Consider the following 25,417-nt stretch of genomic DNA (forward strand, 5'->3'; position numbering starts at 1 on the left):
CTAAAAAAGACAAGCCTTTTCTACAGGAATACCTGGTGCTTATTTTTTAAGCTCATAGCAATGGTAGCTCTCATGCTTCTCAGTCTTCTTTTCCCCAGCGGGTAGTCCAGGAGCCTTTCAACTGAAGCTGGGTCTTTGTGACAACAGCACCTCCAAGAAACTAAAGACTTCTGCTTAGTACAACATATAAACCCAGTAGACTTTGAATAAATGCCATTCAGTGGGGGTAGAAGGTGTATATATCCCTATTTACACACATGCACACACATACAATATTAAAGTAGGTGGGGTTTTCTCCATTACAAATGCAAAGGCTATAGAAAACACAAATTGGGATGCAGGTTTTGTCTCTGCTGATGTCTTACAAGGAGAAATTACCAGAGCTTTGGCCTCTGTTGAATGCTTTCCTGAGTTGGTGGAATTTGTGAAATCTGCAATATTAACATAGAATTACAGAAATAGGAAACAAAAAGCTGGAGTCTACTGGGAATGACAAGCTCAAGATGAAATCAACTGGAAAATCTGGCTAACTAAAAGTGACATCCTTTGTGCTGGAATTTTTCTATCTGAAAGCTTCAAAAAGGCTATAATTATTTTGGGTTTTCAATTCAGCCCTTTCCAAACTAAGCCTTCTAGTTTCTTCATTGCGCCATACCGTCCCTCCATGTGAACTCAGGTGTCTGCCAAGCTTACCATTGAAGCGGTAAATTCATACTGGTTTTATACCCAGATGCATTATCCAAGGAATGGTAAGCAACACAACTTTTTTGTCCTCTGTGTCCAGGAAAACAAAGGGATATTTGTACATCAAAACTTTTATCTTGTGCACAGGCTCAAAATACAGGCTAAATAAGTCACCCACAAGAAGAGTCTGATTAAGACCAATAAATCATTTCTTTGCAAGTTAGCGCTTCTTCTCCCTGGAGAAGCTAAGGAATACAAGAACTTAGACCTACCTTGTGGCTTTTGGGTCCCAAATCACAATGTCTGCATCTGATCCCACCGCGATTCTTCCTTTTCTTGGATAGAGATTAAAGACTTTAGCTGCATTTGTGCTGGTAACTGCCACAAATCGATTTTCGTCCATTTTGCCACTATGCTGTAAAACAATCCAAGAGAGAATATGCATTTGCTTTAATGACCATATGCTTAAAAACCTCCTATCAATTAAGGTGCAAGATTTGTCTCTTAAAACTCAACAGAACTGTAGTTAATTTCTTATATTGGGGAGCATAACACATCTGTGGATACTGGTAGGTCTTAAATTATCACAATGATAATGATGGGGATGATGGGGTAACACATGGAAGCCTGAAGACAACTTTTCAAAAACCTGTCAGTTTAACGCCCACCCCCCACTAATTGCCCCCATCCTTCCCAGAATCACACAGACAACAGCTAAATGTTAGCAATAGTGGTTTCAATTTTTGTTTGGAGTTTACTACTGCCACCCACTACAATTTTAATCTGGCTTGTTTATTGCAGACCTAAAATGTATGAGATGATCATGTAGACAATACGAAGAATATGATAGAGTTAAATTAATACAGACCTTTAAATCAGTGGCAACACTTCTAGAAAGAGGAAAAAATCAATTCAAGAGGTTAAATTTTGCGCTATTGAAATGTACATGAACCAATAATCATGGACAGTCTACTATAAAAGATTTTCATATGAACAAACTTTGGATAAATGTGGTCTCTCTAAACTGATATGATTTGTTTTTTTTTAATGTTGAGAGTTTATCCCTATGCACATTTATATGGTTAGAAGCATTCTTAAGGGTTATTTAATTATCAGTGTGTCAATGTTTCACAAAATGATGAAGAACCACATCCTGAGAGTAATATTCCCATGAGCAAACCCCCTTAATGTTTCATAAAATAACAGTTCCTGGATGCTATTAAGAAATAGTCTATCACTTTGAAGTCATTTATGCACTTGACGTAGTATGAAAGTTTGCTGTAATGCACATACTCATCGTAATAGCACAAGTTCAGAGAAAAAGGTTGAAACTTCAGCAAGAAAATCTATGCAAACAGGAAGAGCAGAAGAGTCATCTGGGTTGATTAGAGTTTGGGTAGAGGTGAAAAGGGCTGAAAAGATGATTAGCAGAAGATAGGGCTGTCAAGATGTTTTGAAGATCCTCACATGTAAATTAATTGTTCAAATATCATCCCATAAATAATGGAGGATATTGAAGGATTTTGGAGAAGAAAGCATGAATAGTCCTTTGGCTTTGGAAGGCAGCTCTGGTCCTAAACTATAGCATAGGCCGTAGCAAATGAGAGACCGGCAGCAGGGGCACCAGCTGTGAGACTACTGCAATAGTCCAAACAAGGGACGGGACTCAAACTAGAGTAGTAAACACGAAGATAAAAATAAGGAGACATGTTAGAAATAGAATTGACAAGAACTGGTAAATAATTAAGAGTTAGACATGAATGGTATGTGGAGGGGATTCTGAGGTGTGAGATATGGTTAATATGTCATCTAAGGGAGGGTTTCTGAGAGATGGGTGAGAATGGTGTGACAATGGTGGCCCCAGGTGTAACCAGGCAAGTCTCCCCCTGCTGATCTTTACGACTGCACATGTCAAATGGCTGGACAGGTTGACATATGGACATTTAGCCACTTGATTCTTCTCCATGCTCAGGGAGAACATTTTAAATTGTGGGTATTTACAATAATCTCTTGTTCTAGACTTTGGATTATTATTTATGTGACTTTACACAGAAGTTTCAAAAATATGATATTCAACGGTCCTCAAAAAGAGACATCCACAAAAATTTCATGAAAAAGAAAAATTTCTCCTTTATTATGAACATAAGAAAAATCCTTCATGTATTTTCAGTCATTCCAAGTGTTTACACCAATGACACATGAGGAACTGGGATTCAAAACCATGAGAAATCAAGTAGAAGGGCTATAACATTTCACTGACTTGGAGAGTAATCCTTCTGGTACCCAGTCTAAATTTACCTCCTAATGTCTGCATAATGATGCAATGTATCTTCTGAACTAAATTATGTGAGAAGAAAATTATTTCTTATTGTTACCCTGGAGGAATGGGGTGGCCGTGGTCATGGTGCTGCATTCCGAGTCTCCACTGTAATAAAAACCATCAAAAAGCCTTTCTCTGACAGTTTGCAACACTCTGATCCTGAAACAAGCCAGATCCTGGTTACAGAGTTCAGCAAAACAAGCTGGGTCCCATGAAACTCACCACGCCTTTTTCCCATATTACTGACATCCGGTCCTCAACACCATTCACCCCATTGGGAATCTTCGTGAAATCATCCTTCCCAAGAGCTTTCTGGCAGGTGTTGAAAGTGCAGTGGTCAGTTCCTGTTGTGGTTAGATCACCACTGGAAAAGAAGAACACACCAGAGTGTGCGATAAATACATAAAAGACGTCAAGAGGAAACTACCAGAACTTTCCGGTTCTCCTGATGCTCCTCAACTGAAAGTCAGAAAACTGCAGTGGAGAACGAGAAGCTGTTTCAAGTATGTGTTTCATCCATACTCATCTCTATTCTAGGAAGTGCTTTTAGAAAATAAGACCCTTACAAGAAGCCTGATGCACCATCACGTGCAGGCCAGAAAAACTGGTTCCAGGCTCCCTCACTTGTAGGTTCTGTGGTTATGAGTTTGTTCAATGCTCAGTTTCTTATCTAGAAATTAGTGATGACATGTACTAGATGACAATTATATTAGGGTCACTGGCAATAACGTAAAGGAAAATTCCTTGTGAGTAGAGCCTTACACAAAGATGAGCCTCAGTGACCCACATGGACAGAGGCAGCTCCTGCCCAAATGGCAATGTTGTGATGGGCAGACATGTGACAACTGGCTGAGGATGTTCGTGTCACCAGCAACAGATAGCCTGCTTTGACTTGCGAATAATCTCAGAGATGTACCTATACAGGCACATCTGGTTCTTGGGTTACAGCAGCACAGAAAAATATTCAAGAATATGTGAATGATAGAAACAAAGCACAGTGAAGAGACCCGGTTCTATGCGGGATAGAAAGGGCAAGGAAACAATTAGAAGAGAGTCAAACTTCAGTAAAAATTATCTGATTTCTCTGCGTCCAGGAGAGATTTTGACACCATATCATAATTAAGCCACTGCTCGTTGGTCTCAGGTAAGGGAGTCCCCAGCACCTATCATGTCAAGTAGAGCAGGACACTGGAGGTCGATGGAAGGTCAGATGGTGGACAAGATGTCCTACATCCAAATCTGAGACTCATCTAACACCTTATTTTGGCAAAACACTTCACACCCATCTGCTCAAAGATTACTTAGCCAATAGATTCATGAGGAAGTCAGGCGTTGATGGGTCTGGTCGCAGGGGTGGGCCCATAACATGGTGGGCTGCATGGTGCCAGTCTTGATGCCAGTAGTGAGTGCCATCTGTGCCGAGACTTGCCGCTATGGGTTCTCCATAGACCACTTTCCCTGGAAATTTCAAAGGACGCATTCAGTACTTTAATTTGCTCTCAAGAGAACCATCTGACAAACATAAATATTAGTCTTCTCTGCGCTAGTGAGGGATGATAGGAATCCCAAACTAGAATTTACCTTTTGTGAACAGGATTTAAAAATTAAAACTACTGTTTGGGCACCTGGGTGGCTCAGTCGGGTAAGCGTCCAACTTCGGCTCAGGTCTTGATCTCGCAGTTTGTGTGTTTAAGCCCCGTACCGGGCTCTCTGCTATCAGCACAGAGCCCGTTTCAGATCTTCTGTCTCCCTATCTCTCTGCCCCTTCCCCATTCATGCGCACTCTCTCTCTCGCTCTCTCAAAAATAAACATTAAAAAAAAAAAAAAGAATGATACCTGGTTTAAAAAAAAAAAATTAAAGCTACTGCTTATTGAGCATCTACTATGTTCCAGTCAATGTCCATGCGTGTTGTGGTAGACGATTATATGCTCTCACTGATACTAGGCTTGACCACATGGCTTACTTTGGCCAATTAAACATGAATGGAAGTAACATGGGCTGCTTCCAAGCAGAAGCTGTTAAAGCCACAGTGAGTTTTCTTTCTGACCTTAGACTATCAGAGACTGCTTCTTCAGTTGTCCCTCAGGATGAAGAGAATATGGAACAGAGGTAGAGCCGACCAATGACGGACACGAGTATGAATGAGAAATAAATCTCTGCAGTTATAAACCATTGATATTTTAGATGTATCTGTTAGTGCAGCATGATCTAGCAAATGCTGGCTGATATGTGTGCCATTCTAATGAAAGGATCTCAAAACCCTACCGGGGAAGTGCTATCATTATCTCCATTAAAAGATGAAGAAAAAGCTTGTCTTTTAAGTAGCTTCTGTTATTATAACAGAAGTGAAATGACTTCTGCACAGTTGCATTACATGTACTCCACATGCCGTCAATGAAGTGGAGGAGTCAGGATCTGAATCTGGGCATTTTTCACTCCTAACTTCTGTGCTATACCCCTGATGACAATTACCACATGGTCATATGGAGTTTAACCACAGTATATCTCTACTGCAAATACACTGAGAATCCCTTCACACCCTTGAGAAAAAAACAAAAAACAAAAAACCTCCTCCAAAAACTTACGTTAAATAGAAAGAACACTCAGATAATATAATTGTAGCCAGCAATGCATATTCTAAAAATCATGCAAATGAGGCCATCAAAAGCAAACGGTGTTAGAAAAGCTAATAGTGCAGAGTAAATTTGAATTTAAAATCAGAATCCTATCTCTGATTAGCATTTGTTGGAATAATAGATACACCGACATCAAGCTGATCATCCCCAAGCAGCCACAGAGGTGAACGCAGAGTAAACAGATCCTGGCACACCTAACTAGCTCACTCTGGCTAGTCAGTCACCGGATTTCAGCTCAAATCCTCGATATAGAACTGAAATTAACTCATTTCTTCAGAGAGTACTGACAGCGGATGGCCACCAGCTGCTTTCGTCGCGTACTACTAGAATGTAGCATCCTATTACCTCCCAAATCATCTCTTCCCGGTTTCCTCTTGCAAACCACGAAACAAGGCTTACTGAAGCCTAACAAACCTTGCTTCTTAAGTAACCAAGTACCAAACATGGTCAATAAAAGTTATGCCCCAAGATAGCCATGGCTAAGATCTTTCACTTTCATCACACACACACACACACACATACACACACACACACACACATACACACAGCACACACACATGCTGAATCCCACCCCCATCCTCTTTCCTACTGCCCTGCTCCCAGGAAAGAAGAAATGCCACTTGTATCTCGTTCTGGTGTGTAGAACAAGAAGCGATCCTTTTTCATGTGAACTAAGAGGTAATGTACTATTTGCTGGAGGGATAGAAAGATGGACCCAATATCTGACTTGCAGGCATGTAGTGACCTTCCTATCCCAAGAGAACATACAGATGCTCAGACACTGAAAAACTCAGAGACTTGATCTGCAATCAGTTTACAAACTGTCAACTCAGGATTTTCCGTGGTGCTTCATCATGTGGGAACGATTCTTATCACATGCTCTATTCAATCATTTGGCCCATCAAGGTGAGATGGGAACACAGTTTCAAAGTTCTACAAATTTATTAGCTCTCAGGAAAAATTAAAAGCGTCAGCAACTAGCAGGAGTCTGCCAGGACTGTTTTGAAACCAGATGACATGTAATCTCCTTGGAAGGCTTTAACACCTTTAAAATGTGACAGGCCACTGTGTTGGTATACATAACAAACTCTTCATTAACTGGGCTATTTCCAACTGTCTCCCCATTCATTAAGCATCTGCAAATATATTAAAAAATTAAATAAAAGGTAAAAATTCCTAACTACTCTACCTATTTCACAATGGTTCTAAGACATTAACAACAACAACAACAACAACAACAACAACAAAACAGATAGTATGCAAGAAGTAAAAAAGGGAAGGAAAATGAAGGGACTGGGTAGTTCGTAAATTGGAGAATCACACTAGATAATTCAGCATAATTGTGGGCTTTATTAGATTTAGGCCAAAAATAAAATAAGAAAAATAAAAATATCTAACATCTTATAGCACTGCAAAATACAGTTGGAAATTCACGTATCTCATTTGGCTTTCACAGCAACCCTCAAGCTGGTGTGACAGATAAAGCATCTGATGCTCAATGAGACTAACTAATTTGCCCAAGTCACACAGGTAGTAAATGATAACCAGAATTAGAATCCTAGTATTTTGACTTATCGTACATACACATTGCGTTACCAGGAAAAGTGTTATTCTTCATTTCTTGGTTAAGAGCATGTGTTTTTAAATGTTTAAATCAACCACAAGCTCTTTGTGGTTGTGGCTGGGAAATTTTCCAATTTCATTTACTGGTGTCATTTACTACGCTTAGCAGGTTGGTAATGAAAAGTGCTATATCTGTCCTAGTCTGGTGCTCTCCTGATTACATTTGAGGCACATGGTTTCAACAACTCTCCGGAGATAGGGCATCTTCGTCATTGATCTCCTCCCACTGTGTCAGCAAGGTTCACATTGTATCATTCCCTATCTACCCATACAGGTTCTCTCTTTCTTTCTCCATCGTTTGGCCCCAAACCAAAAAAGTCTCTGCACTTATGATGCTATCTCCTACGTTAAGGACTTCTGCCCTCTAAGAGATTCTAAAGATTTCCAAATGATGAAACGTGTCAAGGCATTTATCAGATGAAAGTGATAGAGCAGATGTTCACACCTTGTCTAGATTTGTGAATAGCACTTAGTCAAGTCCAAAGATCTGTTATAAAAGGTTGGAAAATGCAGAGAAGCCAGCACAGGTGGCCCGGAGTAGAAGCACTGGCTACCAACAGAAAGCCAAGCACATCTATAAAACTATTTTTTCCTAGCAAGAAGGATAGAGTAGAACATTTCTGGGCTCGGTTTTGGTTCAAAATATTACATTTACACAGAAAGGAAAACACTGAGAAGGAAAACACGTAGAAGCAACATAATAGAGTAGATCACACAGATTTGGGTTCAAATCCTGATTTTGCTACTTTTTAGACGGCGACCGTATGCAAGATGACTGATTGTTCTTAGTCTCAGTTTTTCTCCTCTATGAAGTGGGGTCACAATGTCTCTCCAGTGTGGCAATTTTGTGAGGATCAAATACATCAATATATATGAAAGTACTTAGCATCTTCTTGGGACTCTGGGTTCACTTCATGTTATGGGCTGAATTGTGCCCCTTGCCAAAATTCAAATGGTAAAGTCCTAACCTTCAGTATGTCACAATGTGATTGTATTTGGAGGGTCCTTTATAAAGGTAATTAAGTTCAAATGAGGTCATTAGGGTAAGCCCTAATCCAATATGAGAGGGGTCTTCTAAGAAGAGGAAATTTGGACACAGATACATACAGAGGGAAGACACTGTGAAGGCACAGGGAGAAGATAGTCATCTACAGACAAAGGACAGAGGTCCGCAGTACATCCTTTGCTGCCCTCAGAACCAACCCTGTCAACACTTTGATCTTCTAATCTCTGATACTGTAAGAAAATTCGTTTCTGTCGCTTAAACTGCCCAATCTGTGGTACTTTGTTACTGCAGCAAATACATTCCACAAATGTTAGTTTCCTTATGGTTACACAATTCTTTTTAAAAAGTGTTTTAAAATGGCCAATCTTCAACTACTTTGCAGTTGGTCGTAAGGTAGATCACCTTGCTCTAAATTTAAAGGCCAAGGGAGTGTTTAGATGTTCACGTACAAAAAAAGAAAGCCTGAGATTCAGATCGCCTTGATTGAGCTGCATATTAATCCTTCCTTAGGAACAGCACGGGTTACTAAGCATCAGTAAAACATGCTTGTGATAAGATAACAAGATCTGACTTACTCTTGTTCAGCTCTAACAAACAGCGGTCAACTCAAACACAGAGAGAAAGGCCCCTGGATGGACCTTCCTCCCCATCTTTTAAAACACAAAAGGAATATGGCTGGGCAGGGGGAGGAGAGGTAAATAACCCAGAGTTTAAATAAAGACAGAGTTTAAATAAAGTGGAAAATAAGACATTTAAAACCTCTCTGTAATAGAAGTTTATATTTTACAGCAATAAACTTGGAAAGTAAAGCTTTCTCCAATAAGGAAAGCCAAATCACATCAAACAAACAAAAAACCCCCAACCACAGTGTAGCCCAGTTCACCATAAGTTACTTGAGGATCAAAATTAACTTCATCATTTTTGCAAATCCAATGCCTAGAGCCCTGTGACTAGCATATATCTGGTGTCCAATAATTTGGTTTTCTTTACGTAAAAAGTATAAAGAAAACATTTTATTAACAAATTCAGATGAGAGTCCTATTTGTACCCTATAGTCAGGAATATGGATACAAAATAGAGTTGAACTCTATTGAGACGAGTTAAACTGGAAACTAAAAAAAGGGATTAAAAATTTCAGTCATAGTTGGGAAATAAATTATAACAGATATCCATAAGTAGAACATCAAGTAAGTTCTGAGAGAAGTCACCACCATTACAAATAAAGCACCAGAAAAACAGTGAATCCATGTTCTATTGGAAAGGGAGGGGAAGGTAAACGATATATTTTTTTTGAAAGGCCATTAATAATTCCAGATGCCAATATATGGAGAAAAGGAACGTGTATAACCAAAGCTACTCAAACCAAAATAAAAAGTGTCACTGAAGCCAATGGCACATATTGACACATACACTATTTGGACAAAGACTGCAGTGAGTGAAAGCGGTCTGGGGCCGGGCAGATGGGAACTTCTATATGTGACACAAATCCAGCTGGTTGGTCCAACTTTATGTGTGGGGTATGAAGCAAGGGCAGCAGATTCTGCTTCTAAAAGAAAAAAGGATATCATTCTAGGTACAGCCTTCTGGTTCCCTTACCTCGTTTTTGCAAAAGTGGTTTCTCACACGAAGGATGAGAACTAACCTAGTTCTGGTTACTCAATTTAGAGGAACTAAGACTAGAAATAAGCATGAAATTTAAATTCCTCGCAAACTGTCAAAAGCAACTCCAATTTCAATGGCTTGCCCATGACATTCTTATTCTTTTTCCTGTAACCCGCTTTTTGCTTTTTATCGCAAGTGTTAAAAGAAAACATCAAGGTATGAACAAAGGGAAACCTCAGGCTTCAAGTTAAAGTTGGTGGACCGAATGTGCATTTCTATCTCTTTCTTCCCAGTTCACACCCAAAACCTGGCAAAGCTGTACAAGAGATGGCCCATACCCACAACTGCTCTGAGAATGAAGGAGGGACCGGGGCTGGCCAGAAGTCTGGGTAGATTTTAGGAAGACAGAAAGCGGAGAGATGGCAATAGCTTTATGAAGAAAAGTAGAGGGAGCCTCCACTATAGCTTGAACTCAAAGTAGAGGAAGTCATGGTGAGCATTTTTCCCAGGGTGGGAAGGGCACTTGGCACCTCTTTCTCTTCTCCTTCTGGAATGGCCATAACGTGAATGTTATTTTTGGTTCTTTCACTGTGTTCCATAATGCCTGTTGGCTTTCTTCACTCTTTCATTCTTTTTTTCCTCTTTAGTCTTCCCACTGGGTAATGTCCCAGGTTCTATCATCCAGCCCTTGATTCTTTCCTCTGCCTGGTCGAGTCTACTTCTGAAACTCCCTGTTGAACTCTTCAGTTCAATTGTTCTATTTTATTAACTCTAAGATTTTTGGGTTTTGTTTGTTTTTTGATGGTTGCTATTGCCTTCATCAAATGTTTTGTTCATGCCCTGTTTTCCTAATTTCATTTAGTTGCCCGTCTGTTTCTTGTAGTTCACTAAACTTCCTTAATAGGATTATTCTGAATTCTTTGTCTGACATTTCATAGGTCTCCATTTTTGTTAAGGTCAATTGTTGGAGCTTTATTAGTTTCCTTTGATGGTATCATATTTACCCAATTTTTTTGTGATCTTTGATTTCTTATGTTGGTAGTCTGCATATTAGAGTAATTGGGGTCCTCTTCCAGACCTTACAGGGTTGCTTTGACAGAGACAATTCACCAGTCCGCTCAGTTTGGGTTTCTGAGTGTGTCTGCTGGTAATGAGTCTGGGCCAGTGGGGGCCAGCTATTAAGGTCTATTTTTGGCTGACGCAACTGTTTGGGTTCTGGGGACAGGGATGGGGTGTGCCACTGGCTGAGGACAGTTGGTTGGATAAGACTGCTGGCTTGGTTCTCTACCCAAGTGAGGCTGTAGGATGGGCTCTGTGGTTGGCCTGAAATCTGTGGTCAGCCTTCCTAGATGGTCAGGATACTATATTCAGAAGCCAGTGGAACTACGACTTAGCTTCCCTGCCCTGGCAGGGCAGCAGGCCTGGACTCGAGGCCATTACAGCTCATTGTCTGAGGGCCCAAATCAAGCCTGGGTGTGCGCTGAATTCTCTGTCAGGTGAGGCTACTGGTTTTACTCTGCAGGTGGGGGAAGCCACTGGCTGTGCTCTCTGTTCAAGTGCCACTGTAAGGCTGTTGAATGGGCAGAGCACCTTCCTGTGTGCTCTGGTTAAGCTTTCTGGTTAGACAGGCTAAAGACTGTATTCAGTGACAAGTGGGGCTATAAGTGAGATTCCTTGGCCAGGCACAGGGGGCAAAGTAGCCCTAAAACTGGTAAAGATTTCTGTTTGCTGCCTTAACTCATGCCATACTGCACCCCACATTCCCTGGCCAAACAGTGCCATTCATCGGCTTTGCTCCGCAAACTATTGCTTCTGTCTGCTCTTCTCTTGGTCTGAGAGCTGCTGGACCACAGAGCTTGCAGATGTTTTCTTCGCCATTCCTCTTGCCAGATGAGACCAGAAGACACTCTCCACAGTGGGTGGGGTTCTGTCACAGCCCCACTGCCTGCGCAGGAGATGTTGGGGCCACTCGAAGCTATTCTCAATTTCCCAAACAGGCTCTCTGGTTGCAAGGGGCCAGGAGCTACCCTCAGCCTTGGCTATGAATTAATCCCCTGCCTATGCACAGCATGGGGAGCCTCCATGCGTGGTACTGGCTCAGGTCTACCTGTCTTCCTCTCAGCTTGAGCACTGCTGGGCCACACAGCTTCCAGGAGCTGCTGCCAGCCTGTCCCGTCAGGCAGGGTTGGAAGGCAGTCCCTCAGCAGGTGGAGTTGTGACTCAGCTCCTTGCCTGGGCATGAGCAAACTGGGCTCTAGGGTCAGCAAACCTCCTTGCTTACAGATCTAAATCAGGAAGATCTGCACCCCACAGAGGTCTGTGGTCAGAGTCAGAGTGTGCCCCCAACTTGGTTGTACAGATGAGTCAAGCTGCTGTTTGGGACTATTACTTGGGTACTGCAGGTATGAATTCTCTGTCAAGATCTGAGTGCTGGCTGCTGCAGCCCTTCCCTTCTTTACCACAGTCAGATTCCCAATGGGGGGGCCCTGCAGAGTCCCCTGAAATCCTCTTTTCCCCCTGGAGGAACCAGAGGCCCAGGGAGACCTCTACTCATTGTCTCTACTGCACTGGCCTGGGAGTGGCACAATGCGGTCAACATGTAGCCACTTTTCTTACTCTTGTTTTTTTTTTTTTTTTTTTTTAACATTTATTTATTTTTGAGACAGAGAGAGACAGACCATGAACGGGGGAGGGTCAGAGAGAAGGAGACACAGAATCTGAAACAGGTTCCAGGCTCTGAGCGGTCAGCACAGAGCCCGATGGGGGGCTCGAACTCACGGACCGCGAGATCACGACCTGAGCCGAAGTCAGACGCTTAACCGACTGAGCCACCCAGGTGCCCTTTCTTTTCTTACTCTTGTAACGCAGTCTGTCTTGGTCTGTGAGGTGCACGGGGTGCTTCAGCCTCAGCCCTGTGTTCTGGGATTCTCTCAGTGGCGTCTTATCTTTGAATAGATGTTAGCTGTTCTCGTGAGGGGGAGCGAAATCAGGAATGTTGCCATCTTGGTGCCGTCACTCCAACTACGTGTTTCTCTTTTAATAATGATAAAAAATGACACACTGATGATAACACTTTAAATAAAAACTTCAATGGAAGGCCAAACACCAAAGCCAATTAAATACGAACCTGATATCTGTATTTCCAAACTCTGTAAATCAATTTCTTCTTGAACAGAGTGGAGAAAATGGGAAAAAATTGCGGCTTTGGGGTCAGATGGACGTGGGCCTGAATTCCAGGTTTAACACCTACTAGTAAGTGATATTGGGCATAATTTACCAAACTTTTCCAAGCCTCAATTTTATCAGTCACAAAACTGATAAAACTTAGCTCAAGCATTGTTATGATAATTTAAAAAGATAGCATATATCAAAATGCATTAATGACAAAACATATAGCAAAACAGGAAATGATTTAAGACATCAAAATATGTGCCAGGGACATATTAAGCACTCAACAAGTAATGTTGGTTGTTATATCATCATTGACCATCATGTTGCTCTCTTCTGGGTAGATAATTGGCAATTTAATAATAATACCCAACTTAATAGCATTGTACTGTTAGGCTACTACAATAAAGAATTAATAATTGGATCTCGTTCGTGCTTCCTGGAGCAGTGATTCTCAAACTTTATTATGCATATGAATCACCTGGGGTTGCAGTTATAAGTGTACATTCTGATTCAGTGGGTCTGGGATGGGCTCCAAGGCTCCGAATTTCTAAAGAGCTCTCAGGGGATGCTGATGCTGCATTCTAGGGACCACACTCTGATGGTAAGGCCCTGGTGATAGAATGGGCTGGCAAAGGTATTTACAGATAGGAAGTGTTCATAGCATAAATCTATAGGCTGAATTGTTTCTTATTTAAACATGATAACAATGAATAGATGTGTATTGTTCTTTTGTGTTCGGAAATTATGTTAGATAATAAATGAATAAAAGGTCAGTGTGGTCCAAAAGTGCTTGTCGCTCTATACTCCCCAGGAACCTGCCCTTGGGTTGACTGATACAGTCACTATGTGAACAGTTTAGCATCATTCATGTCCAACCCACTCCCTTCTCCCTCTGGGTTCCTGCTTGATCACATGTGAGAGGTCGCATGCCGGGGGGGGGAACCCTCTTATGCCAATTTATTCTGGACTTTTGCTGCTTCTGACAGTGGTGCAATAGAGGATTTTCACAAGTGTTACTACAGTAAGTCTGACCCAGCTAAAATATCTGGGTTGACGTTTTAGATATCTCATTTACAACCCCTTTGGAAAGGGATTTACCAGTATCCAAAAAGTACGTCTGAGCATTTACCCTTTGAACCAGGAGTCTTACTTTTAGGACTCTACTCTGAGGATTCTCTTCTGTGGCACAGACTAATGGCGTCCCACAGATGTCCGTGTCCTCATCCCTAAAACCTGTGAATAGGTTATCCTACATGGCAAAAAGGACTTTGCAGATGTGATTAAATTAAGAACTTTGAAATAAGGACTTTATCCCGGATTAAACGGGTGGGTTCAATGTAATCCAAGGGTCCTTGAAATAGAAGAGAGGGGCAGAGGAGGAGAGCAGAATGATGCAATGTTCTCCACCCACCACTGCAGCTTTGGAGGTGGAGCAAGGGAAGTATGAACCAAGGAATGCGGGTGGTCTCTGGAAGCTAGAAAAGGCAAGGAAAGGGATTCTCCCCCTGGAGAGTCCGGGAGCCTCCGGGAGCTCCGGGAGAGAGTAAGCATGGCTGACAGCTTGGTTGTGGCACAGTGAGACGTATGTTAGACTTCCGACCTCCAGAACTGTAAGAGAACACATTCGTGTTGTCTTAAACTATGAAGCTTGTGACAATCTTTTATGGCAGCAACAGAAAACTAATATACCGTCCACATATAAAATAGCACACGCATAAGTCCACCACTGTGGTTTCATACGAAAGAGCTAAAGACTGACAACAGCTCACGTATCCATCAGTAGGGGAGTAGTTGAGCAGATACAGCGACATACTCTGCACCTGTAGGAAAGAATGATGAAACTCTCCATACCTAAGGTGAGCTGACCTTTAGGACCTATTTTCAAGTAGGGAAAAAAAGCAAAATACAGAACACGAGGTATACTATTTTACCTCTCAAGTAGGAAAGAAAAGAGAAATAGGAATATGCATATACTCTTTTTTAATAAAGAAACACGTTAGAGGTAGGTCGGCAAAAAAATAATAAAAATAATTACTAATGGGGATATAGGATGAAGGTGCTAGGGAAGGAAGCAGGACTTCTCTGAGAATACTTTTCTTAAATTTATAATTTTGGCTTTTGGACCATGTCAATGTTTTGCATATTCAAAAAATAAAATTCAATTTAAAATTTACAATAAAATGAAAATGCCCACAGTTAAGTTTAATAGTTTTCTGCCTGTGATTTATTCCAAAACGTTTTCTAGACTTTTACTCTGTGCCTAAGGGAATTCTATCCCAGTACAAAATGTATCCCTTAGATCAAGAAACTGTTTCCTGACAGAACCGTCAAAATTGCAGCTTGATAGTGGATTCAGATTGACAATTTCCACCGACTTTGCTATTTTTTAAATCATATTCTGACATTATGGACCTGACTGACAGGAAGGACAGGGTACATGATTTACAAAGCAAAGAATTACAGAACAACCAATTCCATAGAGTTGGCAACAGAGCCACCTGGTGGCAGAAACTAGCACTGTACCTTTAAAACCGCAGTGCTTTCTTTTTGAACTGCTGTGCTCTTTTATACTGAAATTCTATTGGGGAAGCGAGCAGGGAGAGGTAACCAGAAACGGTTGGTAGCCCCTATTAAGAGCGCCTGTGTGGGGCGCCTGGGTGGCGCAGTCGGTTGAGCGTCCGACTTCGGCCAGGTCACGATCTCGCGGTCCGTGGGTTCGAGCCCCGCGTCGGGTTCTGGGCTGATGGCTCGGAGCCTGGAGCCTGTTTCCGATTCTGTGTCTCCCTGTCTCTCTGCCCCTCCCCCGTTCATGCTCTGTCTCTCTCTGTCCCAAAAATAAATTAAAAACCGTTGAAAAAAAATTTAAATAAATAAATAAAAAATAAAAATAAAAAAAAAAGAGCGCCTGTGTGAAACTGAGTTTACTCTTCACACAAGATATCAATGGATTACATTGCACAAAAATCCTGATTGAACCTTCATGTGATAAGAAGCAATTTTGGCAAAACTAATTTTAGAGTTAAAGACATGTCAAACCTATTCTCACAATCCATATTTTAAAAATTCGGTCGGTTTCAGTGTTGAGAAAAACAACAACAAAGAGCCAGGAGGATTTATAAGACTATTTCTGATTTCCTGGTTTTTAAAAGTGAGATGGAGGGGCGCCTGGTTGGCTCAGTCGGTTAAGCAGCCGACTTCGGCTCAGGTCATGATCTTGCGGTCCGTGAGTTCGAGCCCCGCGTCGGGCTCTGTGCTGACAGCTCAGAGCCTGGAGCCTGCTTCCGATTCTGTGTCTCCCTCTCTCTGACCCTCTCCCGTTCATGCTCTGTCTCTCTCTGTCTCAAAAATAAATAAAAGTTAAAAAAAAAAAACTATTAAAAAAAATAAAAATAAAAAAAAGTGAGATGGCAAAACCACTAGCACATCTTAGGAAGGTCTATTATTTTATATGGAAGGGGGAAGGACTTGGTTTTAAAACCTTAGAACAGGGGCGCCTGGGTGGCTCAGTTGGTTAAGTGTCTGACTCTTGATTTTGGCTCAGATCATGATCTCATGGTTTGTGAGCTTGAGCCCTGCATCGGCCTCTGTTTTGTTAGTATGGAATGTGCTTGGGATTCTTTCTCTCTCTCTCTCTCTCTCTCTCTCTGCCCCTCTCCTGCTCACACTCTCTCTCTCAAAATAAACTTTAAAAAATTAAAAAATTAAATTAAGTTGTAAAATAATTGTCATACAAACACTATTTGGATAATTGCTTTAATAGCTACAACACCCAAGGTGCTATCAGACAAATCAACTCAACTCTAAAGATATTTGCTGAGCAACTACTCTGTACCCGGCACCGTCCTGATTCAGGTCCTAGGAGGGATAGCGGTGATGCCCCAGAGACAGGTAAGGTTCTTTAAAGTTAACTGAAGAGTCTGCATTCAGCCATCAGATTAAAAAGTGGGCTGCAGATTAAAGAGGGGGGACATACGGCTGAAGGAAAGGTCTTGAGGCTCCAAGGACGGTAGAGAAATGACCCAAGGCAGAGAAGCAGTCATGAAGATGAACAAAAAGAAGGGCAAAAGTGGACATGCGTGAGATGGAGGAAAACAGAAAGGATGCTAATAAAAAGGGAGGAAGAAAAGCTGCGGAAATTCACCTGCAACCTTCTCATAAGCAAAGCAGGGGCTGCAGTCGATCTACGTCCCTCTTCAGCTACTACTGAGTTACAAGTGAGGTTCTCGCTCGGGAATTACCGTCTCTCCTCGCATCGGCTATCACCTTTGCTGCAGATTTGCTCATCACGTGCACGATGTAGAGAGGGCAGTTCACAGCGCTGGCTATGGTGATGGCTCTCAGTGTGGCCTCTGCCTCCACTGCTTCCGGGCGGCACAGCTCATGGCCCTCAGGGCCTGTTATCCCCAATGCCAGCATCTTCTTTGCTCCCTAGAGAGACAGCAGAGACAGACACATGTGCAAGGAAGGTTTACTAATGACAGCTACCATTATCTTATTGCAAATTAAGTACACGGCCAGGCTTTCAGACCTGTTAGGAAGAGGGGTAGGAGTGTGTGTGTGTGTGTGTGTGTGTGTGGTGTGTATATTTGGGAAATATAATTTTAACACTCTGAGAGTATATGTTAGTTTTTCATACACACATTTCACAATTACATTATTTTGACTGAAAAGCTAAAAAAGAAATGAGGCTAATTCTAGTCCCAGTCTTATGACTGGTTTAGTATAAAATAAAAGTAAAACCAAATATTCTAACCCCCAATATTATTAAAGTGTCTTATGTCACATTATTGCAATTAGTTGTGCTTTTTGCTGAATCATAGTCCTCACTGCCCTCTGTTCCACTCACCAAATGATACTGGACCGTCATTTGCCCTCTCCAAAATATTACTTCTTCCTTACAAAAAAGGCAGGAAATCAACACTGTGACTGTTGGTAAATGGTAAAATGACTGGCCAGGTGTCACACTGAGGAAGCAGAAGAGTACCATTTAAACTCTGGTCTACTTGAGTTTACGGCTCATGCCCATTTCTCATGATCCCTGACTGCCTCACGGCCACCCAGCCTCACTCTCACCGACTTAAATGGGAACCGAGCCTAGGAGGGGAAAAAAAATCAGCTAATATGAAGGGTAAGAGACAGCTCTTAAAATCCTGCAGATGGTGTCCCTTCGGGCATTAAGAATGGAACTCACAGAAGAAATAAATAACATCTAGATTCCTCCAGAGCACATTTTAATACCCAGTTTCTGAAAAGAGTGGGGCTTTAAACAGCACTTAACACACTGCTTAAGTCATCAGATCCCGCTGATGTCCACACTTTGGCATTCTGAACCAGCAGGAGGAGCTACTTCAAAAAAAGAAGGAAAAAAAAAAAAGAAAAGAAAGTGCTAGGACAGACAAAGACAATTGTTTGTTTGAGAAACATGTTTGGGGTCTGATAACTGAGTTGAAAAAGGGAAATCTTCATTCCCTTCATATACCACCTGAGTAAAAGTCAGAGCATAGAGTTAAGTAAACTGAGTCAAGGGTTTCCAAGCCACTGAACATTAGTTTCTGGATCTCCATTCTTCCAATGCACAGAATGAGTTCACCTACTTGGGTCCCATTGTCTTCAGCTTCAGTCGTGGCCATTCTCATTTGTGGTGAAGCTCTGGGATGCTTACCTCTGCAATCAGGTCTCCGTTTTCCGCGTGGACTTGAGCAATTGCTCCGATCTCCTTGCACTGAGAGAAGGCGGCATACAGCTCCTCGTCCCTCACCATGTACAGGTCTTTATAGGCCATAAACATCTTGAAAGAGTTCACACCTTTGTCTTGGGTAAGGATTTTCATTTCTTCTTTAACCTAAAGGGGAGCAGTAGCCAAACACACACACACACACACACACACACACACAGTCACACTTTATTATTATTTTTTAAAATGTTTTATTTATTCTTAAGAGAAAGAGACAGGGCATGAGTGAGGGAGAGGCACAGCGAGAGAGGGACACAGAATCCGAAGCAGACTCCAGCCTCTGAGCTGTCAGCGCAGAGCCCGATGTGGGGCTCGAATTCACCAACCGTGAGATCACGACCTGAGCCAAAGTCGGACACTCAACCGACTGAGCCACCCAGGCGCCCCATACAATGTCACACTTTAAATAATAATATTTATTATTATTATTTTATTTTATTTTTAATTTTATTTAAATTATTTAAATTAAATTAAATTTATTTTATTTTTTATTATTTTATTATTTATAAATTATTGTTTTGTTATTATTTATTAATAATAATAAATTTCAAATTTATTTCAACGTTCTCTTCCACGTTCAAAATGCTGCATTCAGAAGAGAATTAAGTAAAGTAGGGACAACAGTCTAATTCCAGAAAACAAATGCAGTTAAGGCCTTGAACTCCCCCCACAGGTGAGACCTCACTTCATCTGATGAATATTACTGGTATGATACTTTTAAATCGGGAGAGAGTTCATAGTTTTCCCAAAGTACTGCACGTCTTTACTTGTATGTAAAATTCTCAGCATCCATCTCCTGATGGGAGGAAATTATTTTAGAAAATGAAAACAAAGCCACTTGGCAGTAACAGAAGCAATCGTGTCTCCAGGAGGAATCGAAGCTCAGGTAAGGTAAAGCTTTGGGCTCAGATCTGAAACCCACAGGATGGGCTCTCTGAAGGAGCAGGTAGACGTGCACTGAGCCACAGGCAGCTGCTAGGAGGTGAGAGACTCTGGACCGGTCGGAATCCTCAGGAGCCTTCAGGGGTGCCAAAGGTAAAAGACAAGATCAAAACAAGCTTAGTAACCGCCGTGCGGGTCCAGTTGGAGTCTCGATAAAAACTAATAACGTCAAAGAAAAAATTGGTGGATTTGAGCCAGTAAAATTGTTTGAATTTCTGTATGTTCACACACATATGCACGCACACACACACACACACACACACACACACACACGCCAAAACACGTTCTAGGCATAGGATTATTGTTCTTAGTTGTTATCCATCAACTTAAGAGAAGCTCTAACGGTCCAGGTAAAAAATATTACCAACAATTCAAACAGTAAACACGAATGACTAAAAACATGAAAAAATGTTAACCTTTCTGCTGATTAAAAAGTGCAAAATAGGGGAGCCTAGGTGGCTCAGTCGGTTAAGCGTCCGACTTCGGCTCAGGTCATGATCTCGCGGTCCGTGAGTTCGAGCCCCGTGTCGGGCTCTGTGCTGACAGCTCAGAGCCTGGAGCCTGCTTCTGATTCTGTGTCTCCCTCTCTCTCTGACCCTCCTCTGTTCATGCTCTGTCTCTCTCTGTCTCAAAAATAAATAAACATTTTTAAAAATTTTTTAAAAAGTGCAAAATAAAACAATGCAATTTTTTCTACTGAATCAGCAAAGTTTATAAATGACTCTATTACATATTAAATTACTCACTCCCAATGTTCTTTATTTCCTTACTAATTTTTCTTACTTTTCTCTATGGTGCTTTATCGTCCGGCACATTATGTATTTACTGGTTAACGCCTTCCCCCACTAGAATTTCAGCCCCATGAAGAACTGGAAATAACACTGAAATGCTGACATGGTCATCACTGAAGTGATGGAATGAGCTCTAGGATATGTTAAGGAACAACAGCAAGGGGCAGAGCATGATACAAAGTGCCTCGGGTTTGTTTGTTTTGTTTTTGTTTTACTTTTCTACAGTGTCAAACTTTCTACTGTGAGTCTATTATTTTCACGGTCAGAAAAAAAAATGCCTTAAACATTTCGCATATGCACACGTGGACTTCCATATGCAGGCGCCAAACCTTAGCCTTGCCGTTCCAACAATGTGGTACGTAAACTAGCCACACTGGCATCGGCTGGGAGTTTGCTGGAAATGCAGATTCTCAGGCTTGCCCCAGACCTGCTGCTATGGGTTGACTTGTGCACCCCCTTAACGTTCACATGTTGTTTAAGTCCTACCCCCGTACTTCAAAAGGTGACCTTCTGGAAACAGGGGCACTGCCAATCTAATCAGTGGAGACGAGGCCATTTGGGTGGGCCTAATCCAGTATGTTGGTGTCTTCATAAAAGGGGGAAACGTGAACACAGATGTGCACACAGGGAGAACGCCCCGTGAAGGTGAGAGCAGAAGCTGGGGTGCTGCTTCTACAAATCAAGGAACAGCCGAGATTACCAGCGAAGCATGAGAAGCCAGGGAGAGGCATGTGCCAGGTTCTCCCTCACAGTCCCCAGAAGGAAGCAACAGCCCTCCAACACCTTGATCTCAGGCTTCTTGTCTCCAGGAGGCTGAGACAGCGAATTTCTAAGCCGCTCAGTGTGTGGTTCTTTGTCCCAGCAGCCCTAACAAACTAATATGTTTACTGAACATAATCTGTAGTTAGACAATTTCTCCAGGTAAGCATTTGCATATTAAAGTGTGAGAAACACTGCTGAGGGCAAACATCCTCACCTTGACTCTGTCTTATAAAACAGGGGTGAGGGGGGTGCCTGGAAGGCTCAGTCGGTTGAGCATCTGACTTCAGCTCAGGTCATGGTATCACAGTTCATGGATTTGAGCCCTGAGTTGAGCTCTGTACTGACATCTCAGAGCCTGTTTGGGATTCTCTGTCTCCCTCTCTCTCTACCCCCCTCCCCCCACTCACACACGCATTCTCTCTCTCTCTCTGTCTCTCTCAAAAATAAATATTGAAAAAAAGAAAATAAAATGTTTAAAAAAAATGAGAGTGGGGGGAAGGAAAGAAGGAGAGAAAGAGGAAGGAAGGGAGAAAGGCGGAAAGCCAAAAGACCCTAATAGCACAAAAGAGACTAGATTCATCACTTAGAATGGTGTTCTTGGAGAAAAATTAACTTTTGCTGTGGACTATAAACCTTGCTATTATGTTTGCTGAGCTATCTGTTAAAGATTGATTACTAGTTTTATATTAATTTGGTGCCTGAAGCCCAACTTTTAGGGGGAAGTGGGGACATAAGTTACAGGGTAACTTCAAATAAAGTCACCCTCCTGAGCCCTCCCTGGTAAAAGGATTTCTGAATTAGGTCCATGTTGGCAACTGAGGGGCTCATGGGTGGCTCAGTTGGTTAAGCACCTGCCTTCAGCTCAGGTCATGATCTCACGGTTCGTGAGTTCGAGTACCTCATCAGGCTCTGTGCTGACAGCTCAGAGCCTGGAGCCTGCTTCAGATTCTGTGTCTCCCTCTCTGCCCCTCCTCCACTTATACTCTGTCTCTCTCAAAAATAAATAAAACATTAAAAATTATTAAAAAAACATGTTGGCAATTGAAATTCAAGTAAAAATTTCTTCCAAAGTATGCATACATGTTTTTAATGAGGAGAAATAAACATATTTTAACATCTCTCAAAACTATCTTTTCTATCTGAATTATGTTGTCATTTCTGCCATGGCCTAAATGATCAGCAGATAGGGAGGGCTGGCTTTAGCTCTGCTATGAAATGATCTGACCTGGTGTTGATGTTAGTGGAAGAGACCAGGAATAGCCCAGGTTAGAATACAGCTGTGAGATGACCTTCATAACCTTCCTGGTCTGTCCCTTCCCTGGTTTTCCCCTGATATTAAACATTTCTGACTGAAGTTCTATTCTGTGGGAAAATACTGCCTAAAAGAGCCTGGAGGTGTTAAAATTGAGTTCAGTACTTTAAAAAATTACAGTTAACAATGTTACAATTCATGGATTACATATCATGAAAGGCTATTGTGAATGACTATAAAGGATTTATCCTATCATCTTTATACGCTTTAAACATTTTTTTTAGTTTTTCAAATTGATAACTCTTCACAGGACTCCAAATTCAAAAGGTAAAAAGAATATGCAAGGAAAAGCCCCCCCTCTAATTCTGACTTCCAGTCATCCAGGAAGCAACCGATATCACCAATTTCTTACGTGTTAACGTTTGTTTCTTTTTTTAATAACTAAAACAAATGTTTTAGCTTATTTTTTGAGAGAGAGAGCAAGGAAGGAGCAGAGAGTGAGGGAGACAGAGAATCCCAAGCAGGCTCCACACTGTCAGCACAGAGCATGACTCGGAACTTGAACCCAAGAAACCTGAGATCATGTCCTGAGGCAAAATCCAACGCTTAACCAACTGAGCCATGAAGGTGCCCCTGTTTCTTTCTTTCCTTCTTTTTTTAAATGTTTATTTATTTATTTTGAGAGAGAGAGAGAGAGAGAGAGAGAGAGAGAGTCTCAGGCGCCCCTGGCACTACCAGTTTCTTGATCTTGTACGGAGCAAGGATTAGGGGACTACATGGAAGAAATGGACCCCTCATTGGTTCACCTGGTCACTCCACCATGTCACTGCCACGTGAAGACTGTAGTCACAGCAGACTTTGGGATCAGCCCAGCTTCGCCAGGTCTCGAAGGCCTTGATGAGGGAACCGCCCTTCTGAGGAATGGCAAAATCAATGATCATGGTGGTGCCTCCTGCCAAGGCAGCCTGGAATCACAAGAGGGTTTCAACAGTTAGCCATCAATTTTTCAGCCGAGTCATTTATCTCCTTGAACGCTATGCGTTTGCAAGCACTTGTGGGTCCACGAAATTGCACAACGCTGCTGCCTGTTTAAAAGACCCAGAGGGACATGAATAGACTTTCCATAAATTAAAGTTTGAAGTGCTAAAATTGCTGGACTTGCTTCCGTAAAAAGAACGCCATGTCTGGTGAGAAGAAAATGGCTGTGGCCCAAACAAAACAGAGTAAGGATTGCAAGGAAAAACCGAAATGGAAAAATGGAGAAGACTCAAAACTTTTTCTTCTCAAGAAGACCGTATTCATCACTGCGAAAATCCCAATGCATCAGCATCAGTCTCAGTGAACTGTATCTCCAACTGCCTCGTGCTCCACACAGAATCCTGGAGACTCACGTGATGCCTGCTTCGCCTACATTCCCCACGACCAACTGGGGACCCTTCGTCTTTCCTTAACTCCCGACTGTCCCCTCTAATCCATCCCCCTGGTCCTGGTCCAGCCTCTTCTCCTCCTTCAGCTTGATCTTTATATCCCACCCCCTCCACAGACTCCTTGGTGCAACTGGAAGCACATTCCACAAATGTGACCACTTGACTCCAAAGGTTAAAACCAAATGCTTTTAACCACCTCTGGACTGAAGTTGAGTCTTCTCAACATGGTCTACGAGGCCCCACATGATCTGCCTCAACTCATATTTTCCTCGGCACATTACATCATATGACATTGCCTTATCACTAAATTTAAACGTAAGTTGCTTAACCAAGCGTCTTTGATGAACTACTGAAATTGATTTTACTTAAGCTACAATCACAGGGTGGTTAATGTGCTTTAAGTGTTGCGGTCAAACAAGGTAGGTGAAGAAAACAAACGTAGCCAGGAAGTATGGTGGTGCAGTAAAGGCACTGGCCAAGGAGGCTGACAGACTTCAGAGCATAGAGGTTAGATTCAGCACCTGTCATCTGCGGTACCTGAGAGGCCAAGAGCCCCTCTCCCAGGTCCCTCCAATTGCACCCCCATCAGCCTCCCTGCAAAGCCGCCCAGACTCCATGTGTCCCCCCTGGTTTGCTGGCTCTCATCTTACTTCAATAGATTTTTTTTTCCTAAGTCACTTGGCCCCACTCCAATTCTTTTTGCTCTGAAAAATCTCACTTTTTGTACAGAAGCCTATACTTTGTCTCCACCTTTAGATAACAGTGCCTTATTCTTGGCAAACAATACACATTTGCATTTCTTAAGAAATCACTATTGGTGTAATGACAATACTAGGAAAAAAATCCTCAAGCTCTGTCTGTATTTTTACTTGAATGCAGATTAATCTTCTTGCCGTCTTCCTTCCTAACGTGTCTTCCCAGTGCGATGAGGATATCCCTTGAGGATGAAGGGCATCTTTCTAACAGAAATGCTGTTAATTCAAGTGTTAGAAGAAAAGTACTTTTTTTAGTGCCTACTGAACTACAAAATCAAGCTTAAAGAACTATCCTTTCCATTCTTTCCATATTAAAAGTCTTCCACATTCAGGATGTAGGCAAACTAGATATGATGCTGGTGGAAATAAAATAAATGGTGTAGCTACCTTGGAAAGCAGTGTGACACTTTTTCAGAAAGTTAAACATAGAGTTACCATGTGAGTCAGTAATTCTAATCCTAGGCATCTATGGGTGGGAAATAAAAACATGTCCACACAAAACCCTGTACACAAATATTCAGAGCAGCAATATTTATAATAGCCCCAAACCGGAACCAACCCACGTGTCCATAACGGATGGATCGACAGCAGAATGCAGCATGTGAACGCTGTGGAATATTATTCGGCCATAAAGAGGAAGCACTGACACATGCTGCGATGTGCATGAACGTTGCAAACGTTACGCTCGGTGAGAGAAGCCAGTCACAGAT

The 25,417-nt window shown here is 41.9% G+C and overlaps 1 protein-coding gene across 2 annotated transcripts in view; it reads right to left on the bottom strand.

The window, feature by feature from the left end:
- Positions 1-25,417, bottom strand: part of DPYS (dihydropyrimidinase) — an 80,910-nt gene that overhangs the window by 42,348 nt on the left and 13,145 nt on the right. For both annotated transcript variants that reach the window (XM_058698811.1, XM_058698810.1), the window contains exons 2-7: positions 23,332-23,490; positions 18,707-18,886; positions 17,283-17,472; positions 4,306-4,462; positions 3,227-3,368; positions 957-1,099 (exon numbers count right to left, since the gene is read on the bottom strand). In XM_058698811.1, coding sequence (XP_058554794.1) covers positions 957-1,099; positions 3,227-3,368; positions 4,306-4,462; positions 17,283-17,472; positions 18,707-18,886; positions 23,332-23,490 — 971 coding nt within the window. The remainder of the gene's footprint in view (positions 1-956; positions 1,100-3,226; positions 3,369-4,305; positions 4,463-17,282; positions 17,473-18,706; positions 18,887-23,331; positions 23,491-25,417) is intronic.

This window comes from Neofelis nebulosa, chromosome 14, assembly GCF_028018385.1.
Source record: "Neofelis nebulosa isolate mNeoNeb1 chromosome 14, mNeoNeb1.pri, whole genome shotgun sequence".
NCBI classification, from domain to species: domain Eukaryota; kingdom Metazoa; phylum Chordata; class Mammalia; order Carnivora; family Felidae; genus Neofelis; species Neofelis nebulosa.